A 24,713-nucleotide genomic window follows, 5' to 3' on the forward strand; every position below is an offset into this window, starting at 1 on the left:
ATTTAATACAGCATACTAATTAAGAAGTTTATTCAATTTATAATTTTACTGCAAAAGTGTTTTACTAATGATACTGTGAAGCTAATAATAAAGATACAGAAATAAAAATAATTTATTATTTTTATAATAGTAATAAATTAATTTAATAATGAATAATTTATTATTTAATTCATAAACTTTACATAAAATATGAAAAAGAAAAAAAGAATTAATTAAAAATAACATGATATAACATTTGATTAAATCTTCTCTTAATTGAAAATGAAAGAATGGTTCTTCCCTCTTTGTACATACAAAGCATGTCTTCTTAAAAAAAAAAAAAAAAAAAAAAAAAAAATCATGCTCATAAAAAGTTTATAAAAATAATTATTTTAATAGATGTTTTAAACATTTGCAATATAACACTTTTAATTACATTTATAAAACTTTGTGTCAGGTTATCCTGCAGAGCATTCCCCTAACATCAGTACTAATCTTCAGTGACAAAGACCATTTTCATTATCGGGAATGGTCAACAAACAGAACTTTACTGCTCTGATAGAAATCCTTGAAAAGTTCACCAGCGAAAACTCCATAGTCCAGAAGTTATGGTTTGGTGTGCTTTAGGGGATTTCGGTATCTGGGGTCTTTATTACTTTGAAGAGGGCAGTGTGACTATGATAGTAATGTCAGGGCAGTATTGTGAATTATTTGGGAATTTTCTCCATCTAAAAGTTAACGGTTTAGTCAAGGATCATGATCTGGAAGACGAATGGTTTCAGCAAGATGGCACCACACTGCACACCTCTAGAAGGTTACTTGGAATTCTCAGAAACTTATTTCCAAGTCATTATGTCTCTCTATGAGGTGATATTTGTTGTTTGGCAGATTTGGCCTCTTGTGATTTTTTTACTGTGAGAATTTCTCATATTAAAAGTTTACCAACAGCAGCCAACAAATTTGTAAGCAATTAAGGCAGCAGCTATGCAAGAAATCATGATGATTCCATGGGACATAGTCTGCATATCAATACAAAATTTCCAAAAGAGACTTTAAGACTATATCAACATTGACAGTCACCATTTAACTGATGTACTCTTCAAAACTTAATGGATGACAATGGATATGTACTTTTTAGGCATAAAATATTTCTTTCTCTATCTTGCTTTGTTATTTATTATTATTTATTTATTGACATTCCAAATCAGAACGTTCTTTCACCCTGTGTTTTATATGTGTTTTGTATGTGTGTTGGTTTTAATGCAGTATAATATTTTATAGTGGCCATTTTATCGTTTTTGTGGTATCCAAGAGCCAGCATCTTTCTTGTTTTCTGTACTCAATGGATTTATGCATTACTACATGTGGGGCAAATTTAGGAAAGCGGTTTCTCGCTCTTCTTTCAAAAATATTTGGAATGTGCAAGCTTTGGTAGGTATTCTTTAAACCATGTATGAAAACATAATCCCATTAATTTCAGTATATAGCATTATATCATCTGTTATTCAGTGTAGTATATTTTTAGTTCTAATTTCTGTAGGTATTGCATATTAAAATAAAATTTAGGAAGAATTTTTTGTAGTAAAAAAAAATATGTATACAAAGATGAAAAATAAGTTGTCTGTCTAAAAATGTATTTTGATGAGTGTTTTATTAACTTTTATATTATATTCATAGTAATACTTAATTTATTAGTGAATTTTACTGTAATTTCAGAAGTTTCACTGAATAATACAGTTGTTAATAGGGCTGACTATTTTCCCATTAAGCTTACATTCCTTTCCCGTCAGTATTTATAAGTGTAACATATTTACAAAATTGGGGAATTTAAAATGAATGCTCTAAAATCTGTCTGAAGAATGTGTAGTGAGAGAAAGCAGTTTAAGACTTTTCATAATCTTTTTCTTGGGGTGTTTCAAATCAATTTGGGACAGAACTGAGTTAATTAGTTCTTATATAGTAAAATAGGTCTAATCCAGACTTATGATTTCGACAAATTTAAATATAGTATCAGGTTTTAAAAGAATTTTTTTATTGAATTATTAATTATGTAATGAACACAAAATGTGTAACCAAATTGTCTTAAATATTATATGCAAAATAAGGAATGCATCATTTTTTGCTTTGTTACTTCCTTGTATGTATTCCTTGTATGTTGAAGCATTATAATCACAAAAAATTTTGGTTATCACATTTCAACGGAAATATCCATTTTGACAATTCCGGAATCTATTTAGATGATTTTTTGTGTGACGTCTGCACATATGGACAGAATAAAGGACTGTTTTTTCCAAAACGGATTTTAAAATAGTTTCATTGCAGGTATATAGAATATCGAAGAAAAGATGGAAATTATCAGGTTTAATTTCAAAAATTAATTCGTGGCTGGATCGTTTAAATTCATAACATATAAAAATCTTGGTTAAATCTTTATTATTACCAAAAAGTGTGACTATTTCATCACTGTAGTGAATCCAGAGCAAAAAAAGTAGTTTTTCAAATAATTTGATCTTAAAATACACTGGTGTGCAAAACTTAAGCAACAGGTGTTCTTTTTGCCATAATTCCACAAAAAATCATCTGAGAGACATGAAATTCAGAAATGAGAAACAGCATTTTGTATTTAAATGATGACAAAAGCATAATTGAACAAAAATGAATACAATGCATACAGTATGGAATCAAACAAAAAAGGCTTTATTGAACTCATAGTATTGTTACACATGATTGTTTTTACAAGAGGGAGAACAACAAGCAGATGTTCTTTAGTATAGGATATGCCTTCTCCTTACTGCAATGGTTGCTTCCCACCATCTCTGCATACTCAGCACCAGATTGTTCAACAGATCATGAGGTAAAAGTGCCCATTCCTCAATCAACATCTGTTTCAGTTGTTGGGTGTTCCCCGGAGATGTAATCAGGCCGCAAGGCGTCTTCCCAAAGCATCTCACACATGTTCTGTGGGATTTAAATCAGGGGAGTATGCTGGCCAATCCATTTGAGTGATATCTTCAGTTTGCAGTTGCTTCTGAACAACAGGAGTCCGATGTGGCCATGCATTGCCATCCTTAAAAAAAAGTCTTCTCCAATGGCACCTCAGTACTCAGTATACAGCATATGGAGAAGGATCACTTCCTGACAATAGCAATCTCTGGTAACGAACCTCTGTCAAAAACATGGAGCTCTGTCCACCCGTGCAGCATAATGCCTCTCCATACGAGAACTCCAAGACCACCGTAGCGGTCTCTTTCCATGGTGTTTCTGGGATGAAACTGTGTCCCGATCTCTCTCCAAATCAACTAGCATTGAGAATCTCTTGTGGCACTAAAACGACTCCCATCTGTAAAGGACTCCGTTGTCCAGGTTTGTGCTCCTTGCACCACTCTAAACGGTGGCCCTGATCACCAACTTTCAAAGAGATGCAGCATTCAGAATGGCAAGCAAATAGGCCACCTTTGGGAAGGCGTCTGGACGACGACACTTGCCACCCTGTTGCTATGCACTGTTCTTGAGCTATGGCATTTGCTGTAATGGCACTTAATTGTAATTTTGATTTTGGTTCTGCAAAAAATTGACCATAAAGCTTCATTTGATAAATTTCCTTGACATTCACAAAAATGTATCATTAAATGTTTTAGGCATTAATTCTAATCCACTTCTTCCAAATGCCATCAAAATTCTAATAATGTTTGTGTTTTTTCTTTCTTTTACTATTTCCCTTGTCAAATGGCACCATGTTCATTTTTGCTTAGCCACAGCCATTACATCATATTTTTTTCATTTTATTTAATTAATAAAAATCTTTGTCAAATATGTATGTGAATTAATTTTTGTTTTTCAGTTATCTATAAATGCATGGTTTTGGTCTGCCGTCTTTCATGCTAGAGATACACCTGTAACAGAGGTAAGTCTTTTTTCTGTACTTGACACTTCTTGGTAAACTTATCTAATACATCAAGAATTAATCAAATACTTTTGAAATTTGTAAATAAAATATCAGTGAATTACAGTGAATCTGTAACACTCTTTGTAAAGGCTAGAAATAAATACATAAGGCTGACTTATTTTCCTGCTTATAATAAAACAACAAAATGAATTGTTTAGTATCAAAAAGAAATAAAAAGGAAGATTAAAATTTCCTCTTTAAAAGATAAATGATTCTAGTTAATTTTAATATATCTGATACTGATAAAAAAATAAATCTACACAGAGTCTGTCACAAGTTTATTACAAAGTGTAGTTATGTTACATTCACCCTGAGATAACCAATGTAAAATTATATGTATAAAAATACAATTCTTGCTAAATAAAGTTAAGGAATTATTTGTAGATATGGATAGGATCAGGATTAATATTTATTGATATGAAAGGAAAGGCTGAAAAATTATTATTTGATTAAGGTTAAATTAAAGGAAAATAACAAGGCCAAAAAAATTCATTGCTTTTGATAGAAATCAGACCATCGATGGAAGCATGCTTGCATAGTTTTTAGAAAGTGAAACAGTGTCAATGTGGAAATCATGTTCCATTTCCATAAGTGCTATGATCTACATAGGATTTTTAGTGTAAATTAAAACTTGTGTATTTTGAAGCATTAAGCCCTTAAACAGTAGCTGAACAAAATAAATTGTATTTTACAGTGGTAAGAAGTTAAGAGAAACCTGTCTAAAACCTTCTGTCATGTGGTTCAAATGTAGTTATTTCCCTGCTTCCCCCTTCTGTGTGAAGTAGGAAGCCTATTGTGTTAAACTTCAGTGTTAGTATCCAGTTAACTTCTGTAACATCATATTTACCACTGAAGCTGGTACAAATTGAACAAAACAAAAATAGTGATTTTTAGTGCATACACACGAGACACTATTTCCCGAAGAAAGAGGTAGTTTTCTTTTTCGGTAAAAACACCTTGAAGGAGAAAATTCCTGTGGTTACTTTTGTTGTAGTGCTGATTGCTAGCTGTTGCTCTGATGGGGGAAGAAAATATGCTTTGCAGTGAAAACTGGAGTTGTTTACTTCTTGCATTCAGACTAATCATATGTTAAGTGTTTGAGAATGTCAAGTATATTTGAGAGAATCACTGCGTGATGGTTTTCTCATTCCAAGGTAACTTAGGCAAACCAGGGAGAGGGTTAACTGCCAGTGAAATCTCTGGTGATTTGCTCCCCTGTGCCATAATTTTTTTACATACATTAAGTGCATAGTGATGCAGCGCATTTGAAAAAAATCAGATGCAATGTTAACAGTTGAAAAACTGTTTATTGTAACAGTGAAAATATTGAAAATTTGAAACTGAAGTATAGATTATAATAAAAGAAATAAGAGTTAGCTCTTGTATGATATAACCTGAAATATGGTTGAACACATAATGCAACATTGATAGTGGAATTCACAGTGAATTTTTTTGTTAGAGCAAACTATGCATTTCCTCGTTGTATTTTTCTTTGAAGAAGTTGATGATACAATGTCTGGAAAGTGTTTAGCAGTGGGTTGTAGAATGGTAACATGAAATTTCTGAAAAATGCATTCAATCAAATACATGCAGAAATCGTAATTGTCAGTATCTGCAGTTTTATAATATTGGAATTGTCAGTAATTTCAATTTTATAATATTGGAATTGTCAGTAATTTCAATTTTATAATATTGGAATTGTCAGTAATTTCAATTTTATAATATTGGAATTACCAATATTTGCAAGTTGTTTCTTTTGTAAAATAGAGGCATTTCAAATAGCCATGTCTAAAAGAAAGCATAAAATTGTTATATAATGCTGCTATTGCCTCTTTTTTGAGTTATTGGATAATAAACCATAATGTGATCAGCTGTGTCGATTTTACCCCTTCGGAAGTTGTAATCAATAACCTCACAGCCGTTTTATAACTTTCTTATCAGTTTTACAGCATTTTAGTATAGGAATTGAGCAAAGAAGTAACACACACACATATATATATTGTCATGCCATTTCAGTATAGTAATTTTGTCGCATTGGAAAACAACAGTTTCACCATTTCTTCAAAGTAAGTTTGTTGAAGCTTTCTGGAAAATTTACACTTAGGGCAAAAGAGTTCCATATCAGTTTTATTTTGGATAAGAATGTCTGAAAATCCTAATGACAGATAAAAAATTGTCAGTAACTGTAATCTTTTCCCAAAAAAGGTCTCTGAGTGTCATCATTGATTTTGTAGCAAGTCCACAATTATGAAATTTTTTATTTAATATTGTACTCTTTCCTGTATACATAAGCATATTGTAAACATATCCTGACTATGCTTTAGCTAGAACAGTTGTACTCCAAAGTGGGCTCTTTTCAAAGGTATGTATTGTACCCATGATAGTTTGCCTTTGCAAGTTGTTTAAGTAGTTACATGGCTAGCAGTAAATTAAAGGCGAACATATTTGTTAAAGACATAAATATATACCTCTGGCAGCTAATACCATCTGTATAATTCTTAGAAAATAAAAGGTAAAAAGGCTTACCTTTTAGTCGATCTTCTTTCTTCTCCAAAGCATATCCGGGAGTATTTTTTCTAAGTACATCTACACACTACTCACAGAAAAGGGAGGCTTCTAAGATAATAAGATATTTAATTTACATCACAGCACTAAACTAAATATATATATGTAAAATATAAAAAAATACGATGGCTTTGCTCTTTGCGAACCAGCAACCTTTAATTAATTTTCTCTATATGAACTTGACTAGATATTGAAAATATTTTATCATGGGATTTCACTGAAATTTCTCTAAATTTATCACCAATTTTGTTAAAAATTTTTAACGGTAAAACGTTAATTTGCGATCCCGTATCAATAATACTGGGAATTTTTTCCTGTCCAATTTGGACATTCACTTTAAAGTAATATCATTTTTTAACTTCTCTTTTAGGAACCGTGTTAGAGTTAATAGCAGGTAATTGTGGATATCGAATTGGCCGATACGCATACTGTTGAAGTCGGTATTGCACTTGTTGATAATTAAAAGGTCTCACACTACGAAAACATTGATAAGGAGTGGTTTGCACTGGTCTGGGATAATAGCACCTCGGAACAGTTTGCCTTGGAGAAACAAATTGGTAATTACTATTTCCTAGACCATCTAACGGCATCTGAACTGGAAACAGTTTCCTAGCAAGAGTAATCCAGTCTTTCGGTGTGTCTATTTTTTGCACTGTTAACAGCATTCTTTGAGACTCAGGAAGTGCTTCCACCATTGTGGAATCTGTTAGTTTCAAGCTGGCTCCTAATTTCAACTTATTACGAAAATAAACATCAATATTATTAAATTTCTCGTATTTTAAAGACACAAAATCACTAAAAGTAACAGATTCCGATGTTGTGAAGTATGTCTCGAAAATATCTTTTATGTTGTTCCAGTCTTTATCTAAACAATCACGTAAATAGAGGGCTAAAGCCTCTCCTCTAATACACTCTGAGAAAACAAATTTCTTTTCTTTTTCTGGAATGTTCTTTGTGGCACATTTCTCTTCAAACAATAGAAGATATCTGTCTCTTGGAAAATTTGTACTTGTGCCGTCAAAAATAGGGAATTGAAATTTCACTGTATCCACAATAGCTACGAGTTCTTGCTTATTAGTTGACATTTTTGCCGTTTTTGAGCGTGTTAGCATTCCAATCACAAAATCTTGAATTTAAGAGTTCGCATACACATCAATTTGAACACTAAAATCAATAACTTTAGAAGCACTTGATAAAACGCATAACTTTAGAGAAGAGGGAAAGCACTTAAACATCGCTGGAAAAGAAGCAAAAGCATCAGACGATCACACACTGTCCTTGACCCACTGTTGAATTTAGAAACGCATTATAAATAAATCCAGGAGCTTTTTCCCATGTAGAGTATAAATCCTGCCGGCTAATTAATAACTGTAATATTTTCAGTTATTCCAACACATCGTGGGCTAATGGTGAGGCTATTCCATTACACGTTCTGGCAGATGGTTGACGAAGCTGGGGTGATTGAAACACGGAGAAAAATGACGACTCAGGACTTTTCACTTTTAACAGCAAGCATATCTTTATTTTAATTTAGAGCAGATGACTTTTTCCAGATGAAGTTAATCAAATAACTTATTCAGTAATTGAACTATTAGATATGACTGACTGACTGTAAACTTTAATACGTCATAACGTTCTAACCAAGAAAGAGGAGCATAGTGGAAGCATTAGCAGAACGAAGGCGAGAAGGCATCTGTCTAGGACAACTTATGACACAGCATTTATATGAAAGGTTATGTAACAGAATAGCTTCTAGAAAAATGTAGAAAAACTTACGATGCAGCAATTATATGAAGAGGTTATGTAATAGGCACGAATGTTCTAGAAGGTAATGGTCTAAGGGGAGATGCTGAGTTGCAGAAAATTAATTAAAGGTTGCTGGTTCACAAAGAGCAAAGCCATATTTTACATCTTGATGTAAAATATAAAAAAATACGATGCCTTTACTCTTTGCGAACCTCTCTCTAGAACGTTATGACGTATTAAAGTTTAAAGTCAGTCATATCTAATAGTTCAATTACTGAATAAGTTATTTGATTAACTTCATCTGGAAAAAGTCATCTTCTCTAAATTAAAATAAAGATATACTTGCTGTTAAAAGTGAAAAGTCCTGAGTCGTCATTTTTCTCCGTGTTTCAATTACCCCAGCTTCGTCAACCATCTGCCAGAACGTGTAATGGAATAGCCTCACCATTCGCCCACGATGTATTGGAATAACTGAAAACATTACATATATATATATATACAGAAAGATAAGGATTACATGTTTCACTCAAACGTCCATCACGAGTTCTCAAAGTTCAACTAAAAAGTTCTGATTTAGTTTTTGCTGCGTGCATGCGCAAATCACGTGGTTGTCAGTGAGAGTTTCAACATACTCCCACCTTTAAATTTGCTGAAAAATCAAATTTAAAACTGTAACCTTTGAACAGGCTTTACCATTCGACCACTTCTTGTGGTCATTGATGGAATCTTTTCGCTATTAAGATCTTGAGGCAAGTCATTACGAATATCAGGATCGCAGTAAGTCTCTGGTTCATCAGAAGAGCTGCTTGCCACATTTCTAAATCTAGACTGTTCATCTGAGGATGTTATCTCCAAAGGATACGAACGCTTGGTTGGTCGCAAAACTTCTCCAAGCTTAGTCTTGACCATAACTAAACGCACATGTCCATCCCGAGATTTGAAAATCTCGGTTACTTTCGCCAATAACCAGTCTGTTCGCTTCTTATTATCATCGGACACTAAAACAAGATCTCCTATTTTCAAAGGTTGTGAAGCTTTTACATGTTCACAATTTTGCCATAACTGTCCGAGATATTCGATTCGAAATCTTTTACGTAGAACTTGTAAAAGTTTTTGTCGATAAATAAGCCTTTTGTTTAAAGATTTCGCATCTATATTATCCAGATCAGGCACTCCAATTTGTCGAATCTCATGGAGAAACATGGAAGGTGTGATCGGAGATAAATCTTCAACATCTTCCGAGACATACGTCAATGGACGATTATTCATTATTGCTTCAGAGTCACACAAAATTGTTATCATTTGTTCATGATTCAGAAATGATCGTCCTAAAACTTTTGTGAAGGATTCTTTTCAGGACTCCTATTAATCGCTCCCACCATCCTCCCCACCAGGGAGCTGAGGGTGGAAGAAATTTCCATGTGATCCTGTGGATACTAGCTTGTTCTAAGATTTTATCCCAATTTAAGCTTTTGAATAATCTATCACTTCCTTTGAAATTCGTTTCATTGTCAGAATAGATGGTGTGGGATCTTCCACGTATAGCAATGAAACGTCTCAGCGATTGCAGAAAACTTTCAGTTGATAGCGAGAAAATCAATTCCAAATGTACTGCGTGAAAAACAGCACAAGTAAAAATCTCTATCCATGATTTTTGATTTCCCTTCAATATCAACGGTCCAGTCAAGTCAACACCTACAATCTCAAAGACTGCTGCTTCTCTTACTCGGTCTTCAGGGAGAGGAGCAATGGGTGTTTTCGAAGAATTAGTATCGAACCTCTGATATACAACACAGCTTCTTATGACTTTCTTGACAGTCTTTCGTGTTTTCAAAATCCAATATTGTTCTTGTAAAGCGGATGTTAAAAATCCAGATTAGGAACTTCAATTTGTCGAATCTCATGGAGAAACATGGAAGGTGTGATCGGAGATAAATCTTCAACATCTTCCGAGACATATGTCAATGGACAATTATTCATTATTGCTTCACAGTCACACAAAATTGTTATAATTTCTTCATGATTCAGAGATAATCGTCCTAAAACTTTGCGAAGGATTCTTTTCAGGACTCCTATTAATCGCTCCCACCATCCTCCCCACCAGGGAGCTGATGGCAGAAGAAATTTCCATGTGATCCTGTGGATACTAGCTTGTTCTAAGATTTTATCCCAATTTAAGCTTTTAAATAATCTATCACTTCCTTTGAAATTCGTTCCATTGTCGGAATAGATGGTGTAGGGTCTTCCACGTCTAGCAATGAAACGTCTCAGCGCTTGCAGAAAACTTTCAGTTGATAGCGAGAAAATCAATTCCAAATGTACTGCGCGAAAAACAGCACAGGTAAAAATCACTATCCATGATTTTTGATTTCCCTTCAATATCAACGGTCCAGTCAAGTCAACACCTACAATCTCAAAGACTGCTGCTTCTCTTACTCGGTCTTCAGGGAGAGGAGCAATGGGTGTTTTCGAAGAACTAGTATCGAACCTCTGACATACAACACAGCTTCTTATGACTTTCTTGACAGTCTTTCGTGTTTTCAAAATCCAATATTGTTCTCGTAAAGCGGATGTTAAAAATCCAGATCAGGAACTCCAATTTGTCGAATCTCATGGAGAAACATGGAAGGTGTGTGATCGGAGATAAATCTTCAACATCTTCTGAGACATACGTCAATGGACAATTATTCATTATTGCTTCACAGTCACACAAAATTGTTATCATTTCTTCATGATTCAGAGATGATCGTCCTAAAACTTTGCGAAGGATTCTTTTCAGGACTCCTATTAATCGCTCCCACCATCCTCCCCACCAGGGAGCTGATGGCAGAAGAAATTTCCATGTGATCCTGTGGATATTAGCTTGTTCTAAGATTTTATCCCAATTTAAGCTTTTGAATAATCTATCACTTCCTTTGAAATTCGTTCCATTGTTGGAATAGATGGTGTGGGGTCTTCCACGTCTAGCAATGAAACGTCTCAGCGCTTGCAGAAAACTTTCAGTTGATAGCGAGAAAATCAATTCCAAATGTACTGTGCGAAAAACAGCACAGGTAAAAATCTCTATCCATGATTTTTGATTTCACTTCAATATAAACGGTCCAGTCAAGTCAACACCTACAATCTCAAACACTGCTGCTTCTCTTACTCGGTCTTCAGGGAGAGGAGCAATGGGTGTTTTCGAAGAACTAGTATCAAACCTCTGACATACAACACAGCTTCTTATGACTTTCTTGACAGTCTTTCGTGTTTTCAAAATCCAATATTGTTCTTGTAAAGCGGATGTTAAAAATTGTACTCCTGCATGATTGTTCATTTCATGTTTAGCTCTAATTAATTTTACTACAATAGGATGATCTGAAGGAAGAATAATAGGAAATCGAAAATTTTCTGTATCATCTCTTCTCAGAATTCTGGTTTTAACCCTAAGGATTCCGTTAGAATCAATTATTGGTTGAAGTACACGTAATCTTTTGTCATCTAATCCAGAAAATGATTCACTCTGCACTAATCTTAAAAGAGTTAATTCAGATCCTTTCATTTCTTCCGCTGTAATTGTTCCAAAAGTTCTTTCATTAGGACTTAGTCTGACATTTTTAACAAAACGGAAGATCCAAGATATTATCTTTAGAATGGCATTGTACGAAGAAATCTTATCAAAATTAACTTCAGTCATATCATTCAAATTAACTGCAGAAATTATTGTCTTCTTTCTTTCAGCATTTATAATGTCTAAATTCGGTACAATTTCAGAGGCAGGCCATTTTTCTGGATCATTTCTCAACCAATCGGGGCTCTCCCACCATTTCGATTTGACTAAGGTTTCCAGACTGCATCCTCGGGAAGGAAGGTCCGCTGGATTTAGCGTTCCAGGAATATTATTCCAGTCGTTTGGATTACTTAGAGTATGGATTTTTTTCACTCTATTGTGAACGAAAACGGTCCAGTTTTCATTCCTTTTTATCCAAAATAATGTATCCATAGAATCACTCCAATAATAAATAGGCAAGCTTTTTAGTCTGAAATCTTCCTTAACACGATGTGCCAGTCTAGCACCAATCTTACAAGCTAAGAGCTCTAGTCATGGTATGGAAATCAGCTTGATAGGTGCCACTCTGGATCGAGCTGAGATGAGCTGACATGTAACGGAATTTTCATTACAGCTTCGCATAAATATGCATGCATCATTAGCAGATTTACTCGTGTCACAAAATACGTGTAAAGATAAATCGTAAATTCTTTCGAGGTCAGCAAAAATTCTTCTGGGTATAGCTATTGTTTCCAAATTGTGCAATTTATTTTTCCAATTTTTGAATTTGTCAGAAATGCTTTTAGGTAAATTGTTATCCCATGAAATCTTCTGATTCCAGCATTCTTGAAGCATTAGCTTAGGAATCAGAATAACAGGAGCTGTAAACCCAATCGGGTCAAAAATCCTGTGTACTATTGACAATATATTCCTTTTGCTGACAGGCAGTTTCACAGAAGTATCTTTAAAGTCGCAGGACAAAGTGTCGTTTGATAAATACCATTTCAACCCCAAAACTGATACGGTTTTATCGGAGTCTTCATTGCAAGGATTTCCTTTTAAAGTTTCATGGCTGGGTTCGTTGTAACACCATCCTCTTAAATCAAATTTAGCAGTCAACATAATTTCCTTCGACACATTAATGAAAGTGTTTAGTTCTTCAATAGTATCAACGCTGGCCACACAATTGTCAACGTACATTGGTTCACTTAATTTCTTAGCTACCTCTTGTTGATGTTCAGGAGCATTCTCGAGTTGATAATTCAGTGTGGCGGCGAGAAAAAAAGGACTGGCAATAACGCCAAACACAATGCGCTTATGTCGATGTATTTTCAATCTTTCGGAATCTCCTTCTTCCCACCAGAGAAATCTAAGAATGTCTCTATCTCGAGGACAGACACCTATTTGCAAAAACGCCTTACGTATATCTGAGATAACCCTGTATTTACCTAGGCGAAATCTGTTTAAAATACTCGTTATTAATTCCAAATATACTGCTGGCCATTAAAACTGCAGCATCATAAAGGAAAGCAAATCCAAGAAAAGATATTTGTTGCACATAAACAGTATGGCATGAAGACAAAATGATTAAATTTGTAAGCATTTTGGAGGTTTACAATTGTGTGAAATTAATAAAAACAGCTGCCGCCCCTGGCAGTTAAAACGGCCCTTACCCCATTAGGCTTGGATGACACAAATGGGCAACTCATTCCATGCTGCGTCAAGTCTATGTCATGCTTTATCAACCATATTAACTGGAGAAGGGTGGCGGACCAGTGTCTCGGCAACCCATGACCAGATGTTTTCTTTGGGTGACAGATCTGGAGACCGTGCAGGCCAGGGCAGCAATCGAATATCCTGTGTATTGAGCTAGGTGAGAACATGATGTGCAATGATGTCTTTGCATTATTTTGCTGGAACATGGCATTTTGGGGCGTTGAAGGTAGGACACAAACACTGGACGTAAGATGTCAGAAATGTACCCATCTGCATTCAGATTACTGTCAATCCGAACTAGTGCATGCCAAGTACCCAATGACTGCCCAAACCATCACATCAGTTGCAGGGCCTCTATGCCGATATCGAATGCAAGCAGGCAATGTGGATCTCCTCAGACACTCCAAACACGTATACACTCATCAGAAAACTATACATAAAAGGGCAGTTATTTGAAAAGGCGGCATTGTGCCACTCCTGTATGCAACTTTGTCATTCGGCACACCAGAGTTGCCGTCTGCCTCTATGCTGCATTGTCAAGGCAAGCTGAAGTATTGCTCAAGCCTGCTGATAAATCACGCTCCTGCAAACGTCAATGCACATTACGAGCTGATACAGGACGTGCTGCAAACATTCCCATTTACTGATTAATTGTCCATGGTGTGTTTGTACAGTTTTGCAGGGCTGACCTCACAATATGTCTGTCCTCTCTGACATTAGTCATTGGAGGGCATTAAAATTCTGCATGCCGTTCAGTATGACCCTCATCAATCCATCGATTCCATATTCGCATGCCAGTGGTTGGATGTTGGCCAGTGCGACTGCCGATATTACAGAAGGATAATCTACACTTTCGATAGGCAATGATTCTGCCTGCATCGAATTTTAAAACCTGCTGGTAAGCATTTCCTCTTGTTATTCAAGGCATAACACAATATTCTGAGCAAACTCCAACCTTATAAAGCACTTTCCGGATGAGAAATCACCTACACAACTTTTCTTTTATGCAGTGCTTCAGATGTCATTTCTCCCTTCTGAGTCTTCTAAATGCACTGAAATGAAATACTAATCATTTGCATGTCCCAACTTCTTTTTCCTTTCATGGGATTTTGACGTTTGTCAGATCATTCCTTCCTGATGTTGCAACTTTAATAGACAGCAGCGTATTTCAGAAAGTATTTTTGAAAAATGTATAAATTTAACTTTAGATAAATATCTCAACACAATTTGAACAAAAGCATGAAAGGAAGGCCAAGAAATCAAGATTCAATTGATAGGAAAATTAATTTTGCAGAATCTCTTTTTTCACATTTAAGTTAAGGAACAACTAAAGGCTATTCACACTTTGCTTTCTCTGAGTTAATGGAGATATCTGGCACAGCTGGCATTACTTCACAGTGCTGATAAGACTAGTTTGTCTGAAGTTGAAAAATCTGAACTTTATAGTGGAGCTAGTCAATCAACACATGGAACTGACTCTGTTAGCTCAGATAAACCCCAGTGTACTTTAGATGTTTTAATCTTAATGTTAAAAATGGAGCTGCAAAAAATTAAATGATATCTCTTCCAATTTTTAGTTTCTAACTAGTTAAAAGTTAATGTAATTGTATTTAAATAATTTAATGTCAGCACTTAAACATTCAAATGATATAAATGCTGCATAAATTCAATCAAAAACATATCCAATTTTAAAAACATATTTTCAGTAATTCTGCATATTAAAGCATCTACAAGCTTAGATCCTTTAAAAATAATTTATGAATATAGTTTAATTCAATTGTGTCAAACTTTAACAGCGTTGTTAAAAGTATTTGTAATATTGCCAATTACTGTTGCTAGTGGCAAAAGAAGCTTCAATGAGTTAAATATTTTTAAAATGTAAATAAGATTTTCATTAGAAAGAGTCAAGAGAAACAGGTAAAATTCTAATAGAATATGAATTTGGTGATCATGTAGCTTAAAAAATTAAATTGATTTTGCTCCGCCCACTCAAGTGAATGCATTGTATATAGAGGTGCACATTTACCTCTTTGTCTCAAATGAAAAGTGTTGAGGCATGGCTCTGCAGAATCATATTTTTATGGAAAATCACGTGTTGCTGAGGAAGAATGGGAATTTCCCTTCTGTTTAAAGTCATTCTGCAGTAAATTATTAAAATGTTTTTAAAAATCTTCTAATTAGTAATTTTTTTTAAATTATTATTCTTCCTTAAAATAAGGTGAAGAGCTTTTTTTTTTTAATCTGTTAATATTACAATGCTGTATAATGTACACATTTTTGGATGTTAGAATTTTAAAATGCTAGGTCAGGAAAATCACAAAAAAATCAGTAAATTATTATCAAAAATCAATTAATGCATCATTTAAAAGATTTTTTTTTAATCTGTGTGATGATGTAAACAAAAAAATTTTGTTTTTTAGTTGTTCATTCGAAAGCCTTGTAACAGTAATTTGTAGTCATGTTTCTGACTGGTCTAAATTTTGTACCATAACTCATTAGTGTTTTTAGTTGATGGTTTTGTATGATATTCAGGTTGCCAGTAATTATGTGCTGGTGATGAGAATCTACGTAATTGCTGTAAATTGGTGTCTTACAATGTCATTCTGCAGTTTCATCTATTTCATGGTGGTTAGTAAGCAAGTTGCTTAAGGTCCTTTGATATTTAAATGCAATCATTGGTATAGTGTCAACTGCGGGGAAGTAATCTTTACAATCTCTGATGATTCTTGAGAAATGAATATTGTCAAACTGCGGATGCAGAAAATTGACTTTAAAATAAATTTTGCGTTGAGTGAGACTATTAGAGAGTCTGAAAAGACTAAAATCAAGAATCTTGTCTTTAATGATTTGTATGTCGTCGTAGCTTTCTTGAATGAATTTTTTTAGTTTGATAAGGAATTTATTAGTACAGGAGTGTAACCAGTTGAGAAGTTTCATGGGAAAGCAGTCTGAGTCAAAAAACATTTCAATTGTTTTTTCAATGCAAGTGTATCCAAAGTGGATAAAAATCTCGCATTATTTTTTATTTTGCTTCCTCTTTTTCCTCTCTGCGTTTTGATGCTGTAGAGTTTAAATTGGCTGAAAATAGACTTCTTAGAAGTATCTCTATGACTATGTATATAAGTGTTAAGTCCATATGGATAAAGTGAACGTTGTTTTAGTATATAGAGAGATTCCTGAAAAATTCGTGTTTTGTGATTGGGTATTATATCTAGTATCTGAAGTTGAATAGAGTTGAAGTCATGGTGTTTAAAGTGTTCTAATTCTGCTGTATTAAGTTGTGATGGTGTACTTATTTTAATGTTATTTTTTTTGTGCGTTGAATTTTTTGATTTGAGCTCTATGGTTATTGATTCGAAAGTTAAGATTGTTTTTAGTCTGTCCTATATATTTAATATGTCAAGTACCGCATGTAATCATGTAAATACAGCTAAATGTTTTTCATAGAAACTGTTTTTTGGGTTTACCTGTAGCAGGCATGGCGTTAAATTTTCAAGTTTGTCATCTAGTGGAATGACATTTAGTGATTTCAATATGAGTTAAACTAGCAAGATATAAAAGTAAGGAGGCTGCTAACCTTCAATACAGTAAAGTTTTTGTATAAGAACTTTAAAACTTAAAAGGTTGGAGATAATATATAAAGTGGGTACATTAGGTAAGAGATAAATAGCGCTAATAGCTGCTATTTAGCATATCAAATGTTGTATGAACTTAAATCCATTTAGTGCGAATACAAGTTATTATTACTTGCACAATTGCTGCAAAGTTAGTTAATAATAATTTCTTTCCTAAACAGTATTGATTAATTGATTATATTATCTCCTAAGTTTAATTAAAGTAGAATTATTTTAAAAGTGTGCATCCATACTGGTAAGTTATATTTTGAAAGATGTTTTGAAGTAATTTGAAAGCAAAATGTTAATAATGTTTTAACGGGGACTGGAGTTAAATCATCACGAAGAATAATATTACAATTGTAAAAGTAAAAATTAAAACATGTAATTATTGTCATTGATCGGAAATTAGTTGACTTTTCAAGGGGAACAAACCAACTCCCGTTCAATGATCAATAATTGATAAAAATACGTAAATATGAAAGTGTTTCGTCTTTACTCGAGTTATAAGTTAAAGCCAAACCGGCAATTCTAGTCAGGCCAAATATTTCCATGAATAGTTGTTACTCAAAGAACTTATTCTCATGAAGCATTTTAGTCAATTCAATTTGGAGTAAAAATCAATTACTGTAGAGAAATCCTGTAAAACTCGAGTAACCGTCCCCGACACTATCATCTTTATGTATTTGAGTACTATATTATTTATAGAAGATAAACATTGGAAATTGTCATTATGAAATCGAAATCAAAGTAAAGTTGAAATAAACATAGAAGATTATAAGAAAGATAAATAATGCAAACCTTGTAAAAACAAATCAAAGAGAACATAAAAATAATATAAAAATAAAATAGAAAATAATATAAATAAGATCAGTGAATGTACATGAAGATATAAAGGCCAGAAAGGTATTAAGTAACTTACATTCTTTCTAGTGGGGGAGTTGGCAATGTGTTCTCTTCGTGTCTGACTCAGAAGTGTAGGGTGTCCGAAAATTCTTAGCGGCAGTAGGGGCTTTGAATTATATCAGTCGGTAAGACTTGGGTGAAGAAATTTATGGTAGTGGGTGGGACTTGGAATTCTTGAGGGATGTATTTTGTGGAGTTCTTATCTGAGAGAGACCGTCTGTTAAGATTTTTTAAAAATACTAGTGAATGGAAATTAATTAATTTCTGGCTAATTGTCGTGTCGCAATGATTAAGAATTTAAGAAAGGAAAAAGGCATTTTCGCTGTCCAAGAGCTAGTAGACAGTCTAAAGGCAGGAAATAGGCCCATTTTTTTAGTAACAGTATATGTCTGAAGACAATTAGCTTTTTACAATATATACAATTGAGTAATTACACTATATACAAATCTTTCAACTGACAGTCATCCAACTTATACCGCCTTCTCAGGTTTAGGAATAAATTATCATATCCCTATCAGTTAAATGATTTAGAGTGAGTATTTAACGCCTGCTCTTTTAAGGCAATGGTTGATAAATTGAAAGGGAATTAGATTATTTTTGAGAATTTTGATAAGGATCAAAATTTCGCGTTGTAAATCTATTGTATCTGTGCATATAGTTTTAATTCATTGTATTTGATTAATTATAGTATTGTTAATTACTTTTTTGGATATGTTGGAGTTCCAATTTATTAATTTGTTAGTATTGAAATTGAAGTTTCTTGTTTTGTCAAAAAGTAAAATTTTTTTGTAGTTAATGATTTGAAGATCTAGAAAGTCTATGCTATTTTGTGAATTATTAGTTTTATTAAGTTTAAGACAATTCGGATAAATGTCGGAGTTTTCAATTTTACCAAAATTATTAATTGTAATAAGGTCATCAATAAATCTGTAGGTGTGTTTGTAGTAACTTAACTCTTGTGGTTGTAGATTTTTTTGGAAGTTAAATTCTTTGACAAATAAAAAGATATTACAGATCAAGGTGCTGGAATGTAAGCCCATTGGCAATCCTCTGACTTGTTTAAAAAGTTGATTTTGAAACTTGATGTAGTTATGAAAAAGTGTACATTTTAGGTAGGTTTTCCATTTGTCAAGAGTCATGATATTGAGTATATTAGGGAAAAGTTTTGGTAGATCAAGTAGACTGGTATAGATTTCTTCTAGAGGAAGTGAGGTATATAAGTTTTCAAAATCATAGCAGTTAATGTTTTGGATGTTAATGGTATGAATGTTATTAATGACAGGAGTGTTATTATGAATGATCCAGCAATAGTTATGATTAGTGTTACAATCATTGAAAATATATTTACAGATTTTATTAAGTTGAATTGAAAAATAATAGTCTATATTTTTCTTGTAATTATTAGTTCCATTAGCTATAAATCTAAATTTTAATGGTGTTTTATGGAATTTGGGAATTGCATAAAGATTAGTAAATCTGTTGTAGTTTTCATTGAAAGTAATATTGAGTTTCTTATGAAAAGTTTTAATCCTGTTTATTATAGATGTTTCTGTAAGGTTGGCTGATTGATAAGTAGTTGCGTTGAGAAGTTCTTTATGAATAATCTCAGTGTAGAATTGTTTTCATATAATGCTAAAGTTATTAGTTGCTTTATCTATTTTTGTAATAGTAAAAAGCTGTTTTAATTTACTAATATCAGATGTAAGTTGCGACCAGTTCAGTGTACTTTTAAATTTGAGGTGACTGATTTCTGTGGATATGCGTTGAAGAATTTTAGCTTTCCATTTTAAGAAGGTATCTATGGGAAAATTCAGTTGATAGCTTGCTTTAACTATAAATTCGTTGATGTTGTTTTCGAAAGTCTTGTAACAGTAATTTGTAGTCATGTTTCTGACTGGTCTAAATTTTGTACCATAACTCATTAGTGTTTTTAGTTGATGGTTTTGTATGATATTCAGGTTGCCAGTAATTATGTGCTGGTGATGAGAATCTACGTAATTGCTGTAAATTGGTGTCTTACAATGTCATTCTGCAGTTTCATCTATTTCATGGTGGTTAGTAAGCAAGTTGCTTAAGGTCCTTTGATATTTAAATGCAATCATTGGTATAGTGTCAACTGCGGGGAAGTAATCTTTACAATCTCTGATGATTCTTGAGAAATGAATATTGTCAAACTGCAGATGCAGAAAATTGACTTTAAAATAAATTTTGCGTTGAGTGAGACTATTAGAGAGTCTGAAAAGACTAAAATCAAGAATCATGTCTTTAATGATTTGTATGTCATCGTAGCTTTCTTGAATGAATTTTTTTAGTTTGATAAGGAATTTATTATTACAGGAATGTAAGCAGTTGAGAAGTTTCTTGGGAAAGCAGTCTGAGTCAAAAAAACATTTCAAGTGTTTTTTCAATGCAAGTGTATCCAAAGTGGATAAAAATCTCGCATTATTTTTTATTTTGCTTCCTCTTTTTCCTCTCTGCGTTTTGATGCTGTAGAGTTTAAATTGGCTGAAAATAGACTTCTTAGAAGTATCTCTATGACTATGTATATAAGTGTTAAGTCCATATGGATAAAGTGAACATTGTTTTAGTATATAGAGAGATTCCTGAAAAATTCGTGTTTTGTGATTGGGTATTATATCTAGTATCTGAAGTTGAATAGAGTTGAAGTCTTGGTGTTTAAAGTGTTCTAATTCTGCTGTATTAAGTTGTGATGGTGTACTTATTTTAATGTTATTTTTTTGTGCGTTGAATTTTTTGATTTGAGCTCTATGGTTATTGATTCGAAAGTTAAGATTGTTTTTAGTCTGTCCTATATATTTAATATGTCAAGTACCGCATGTAATCATGTAAATACAGCTAAATGTTTTTCATAGAAATTGTTTTTTGGGTTTACCTGTAGCAGGCATGGCGTTAAATTTTCAAGTTTGTCATCTAGTGGAATGACATTTAGTGATTTCAATATGAGTTAAACTAGCAAGATATAAAAGTAAGGAGGCTGCTAACCTTCAATACAGTAAAGTTTTTGTATAAGAACTTTAAAACTTAAAAGGTTGGAGATAATATATAAAGTGGGTACATTAGGTAAGAGATAAATAGCGCTAATAGCTGCTATTTAGCATATCAAATGTTGTATGAACTTAAATCCATTTAGTGCGAATACAAGTTATTATTACTTGCACAATTGCTGCAAAGTTAGTTAATAATAATTTATTTCCTAAACAGTATTGATTAATTGATTATATTATCTCCTAAGTTTAATTAAAGTAGAATTATTTTAAAAGTGTGCATCCATACTGGTAAGTTATATTTTGAAAGATGTTTTGAAGTAATTTGAAAGCAAAATGTTAATAATGTTTTAACGGGGACTGGAGTTAAATCATCACGAAGAATAATATTACAATTGTAAAAGTAAAAATTAAAACATGTAATTATTGTCATTGATCGGAAATTAGTTGACTTTTCAAGGGGAACAAACCAACTCCCGTTCAATGATCAATAATTGATAAAAATACGTAAATATGAAAGTGTTTCGTCTTTACTCGAGTTATAAGTTAAAGCCAAACCGGCAATTCTAGTCAGGCCAAATATTTCCGCGAATAGTTGTTACTTAAAGAACTTATTCTCATGAAGCATTTTAGTCAATTCAATTTGGAGTAAAAATCAATTACTGTAGAGAAATCCTGTAAAACTCGAGTAACCGTCCCCGACACTATCATCTTTATGTATTTGAGTACTATATTATTTGTAGAAATTAAACACTGGAAATTGTCATTATGAAATCGAAATCAAAGTAACGTTGAAATAAACATAGAAGATTATAAAAAAGATAAATAATGCAAACCTTGTAAAAACAAATCAAAGAGAACATAAAAATAATATAAAAATAATATAAAAATAAAATAGAAAATAACATAAATAAGATCAGTGAATGTACATGAAGATATAAAGGCCAGAAAGGTATTAAGTAACTTACATTCTTTCTAGTGGGGGAGTTGGCAATGTGTTCTCTTCGTGTCTGACTCAGAAGTGTAGGGTGTCCGAAAATTCTTAGCGGCAGTAGGGGCTTTGAATTATATCAGTCGGTAAGACTTGGGTGAAGAAATTTACGGTAGTGGGTGGGACTTGGAATTCTTGAGGGATGTATTTTGTGGAGTTCTTATCTGAGAGAGACCGTCTGTTAAGATTTTTTTAAAAATACTAGTGAATGGAAATTAATTAATTTCTGGCTAATTGTCGTGTCGCAATGATTAAGAATTTAAGAAAGGAAAAAGGCATTTTCGCTGTCCAAGAGCTAGTAGACAGTCTAAAGGCAGGAAATAGGCCCATTTTTTTAGTAACAGTATATGTCTGAAGACAATTAGCTTTTTACAATATATACAATTGAGTAATTACACTATATACAAATCTTTCAACTGACAGTCATCCAACTTATACCGCCTTCTCAGGTTTAGGAATAAATTATCATATCCCTATCAGTTAAATGATTTAGAGTGAGTATTTAACGCCTGCTCTTTTAAGGCAATGGTTGATAAATTGAAAGGGAATTAGATTATTTTTGAGAATTTTGATAAGGATCAAAATTTCGCGTTGTAAATCTATTGTATCTGTGCATATAGTTTTAATTCATTGTATTTGATTAATTATAGTATTGTTAATTACTTTTTTGGATATGTTGGAGTTCCAATTTATTAATTTGTTAGTATTGAAATTGAAGTTTCTTGTTTTGTCAAAAAGTAAAATTTTTTTGTAGTTAATGATTTGAAGATCTAGAAAGTCTATGCTATTTTGTGAATTATTAGTTTTATTAAGTTTAAGACAATTCGGATAAATGTCGGAGTTTTCAATTTTACCAAAATTATTAATTGTAATAAGGTCATCAATAAATCTGTAGGTGTGTTTGTAGTAACTTAACTCTTGTGGTTGTAGATTTTTTTGGAAGTTAAATTCTTTGACAAATAAAAAGATATTACAGATCAAGGTGCTGGAATGTAAGCCCATTGGCAATCCTCTGACTTGTTTAAAAAGTTGATTTTGAAACTTGATGTAGTTATGAAAAAGTGTACATTTTAGGTAGGTTTTCCATTTGTCAAGAGTCATGATATTGAGTATATTAGGGAAAAGTTTTGGTAGATCAAGTAGACTGGTATAGATTTCTTCTAGAGGAAGTGAGGTATATAAGTTTTCAAAATCATAGCAGTTAATGTTTTGGATGTTAATGGTATGAATGTTATTAATGACAGGAGTGTTATTATGAATGATCCAGCAATAGTTATGATTAGTGTTACAATCATTGAAAATATATTTACAGATTTTATTAAGTTGAATTGAAAAATAATAGTCTATATTTTTCTTGTAATTATTAGTTCCATTAGCTATAAATCTAAATTTTAATGGTGTTTTATGGAATTTGGGAATTGCATAAAGATTAGTAAATCTGTTGTAGTTTTCATTGAAAGTAATATTGAGTTTCTTATGAAAAGTTTTAATCCTGTTTATTATAGATGTTTCTGTAAGGTTGGCTGATTGATAAGTAGTTGCGTTGAGAAGTTCTTTATGAATAATCTCAGTGTAGAATTGTTTTCATATAATGCTAAAGTTATTAGTTGCTTTATCTATTTTTGTAATAGTAAAAAGCTGTTTTAATTTACTAATATCAGATGTAAGTTGCGACCAGTTCAGTGTACTTTTAAATTTGAGGTGACTGATTTCTGTGGATATGCGTTGAAGAATTTTAGCTTTCCATTTTAAGAAGGTATCTATGGGAAAATTCAGTTGATAGCTTGCTTTAACTATAAATTCGTTGATGTTGTTTTCGAAAGTCTTGTAACAGTAATTTGTAGTCATGTTTCTGACTGGTCTAAATTTTGTACCATAACTCATTAGTGTTTTTAGTTGATGGTTTTGTATGATATTCAGGTTGCCAGTAATTATGTGCTGGTGATGAGAATCTACGTAATTGCTGTAAATTGGTGTCTTACAATGTCATTCTGCAGTTTCATCTATTTCATGGTGGTTAGTAAGCAAGTTGCTTAAGGTCCTTTGATATTTAAATGCAATCATTGGTATAGTGTCAACTGCGGGGAAGTAATCTTTACAATCTCTGATGATTCTTGAGAAATGAATATTGTCAAACTGCAGATGCAGAAAATTGACTTTAAAATAAATTTTGCGTTGAGTGAGACTATTAGAGAGTCTGAAAAGACTAAAATCAAGAATCATGTCTTTAATGATTTGTATGTCATCGTAGCTTTCTTGAATGAATTTTTTTAGTTTGATAAGGAATTTATTAGTACAGGAGTGTAACCAGTTGAGAAGTTTCTTGGGAAAGCAGTCTGAGTCAAAAAAACATTTCAAGTGTTTTTTCAATGCAAGTGTATCCAAAGTGGATAAAAATCTCGCATTATTTTTTATTTTGCTTCCTCTTTTTCCTCTCTGCGTTTTGATGCTGTAGAGTTTAAATTGGCTGAAAATAGACTTCTTAGAAGTATCTCTATGACTATGTATATAAGTGTTAAGTCCATATGGATAAAGTGAACATTGTTTTAGTATATAGAGAGATTCCTGAAAAATTCGTGTTTTGTGATTGGGTATTATATCTAGTATCTGAAGTTGAATAGAGTTGAAGTCTTGGTGTTTAAAGTGTTCTAATTCTGCTGTATTAAGTTGTGATGGTGTACTTATTTTAATGTTATTTTTTTGTGCGTTGAATTTT

General features: G+C 32.7%; 1 protein-coding gene across 1 annotated transcript in view; it reads left to right on the forward strand.

Annotated features, from left to right (window-relative positions):
- The window catches only part of PGAP3 (Per1-like protein PGAP3), an 84,870-nt gene that overhangs the window by 26,696 nt on the left and 33,461 nt on the right, over positions 1-24,713 (forward strand). The window contains exons 3-4 of the mRNA XM_085822401.1: positions 1,261-1,410; positions 3,821-3,883. Coding sequence (XP_085678527.1) covers positions 1,261-1,410; positions 3,821-3,883 — 213 coding nt within the window. The remainder of the gene's footprint in view (positions 1-1,260; positions 1,411-3,820; positions 3,884-24,713) is intronic.

This window comes from Stegodyphus dumicola, chromosome 8 (genome assembly GCF_044657685.1).
Source record: "Stegodyphus dumicola isolate Sdum_Otavi_A_Nest chromosome 8, ASM4465768v1".
Lineage (NCBI taxonomy): Eukaryota > Metazoa > Arthropoda > Arachnida > Araneae > Eresidae > Stegodyphus > Stegodyphus dumicola.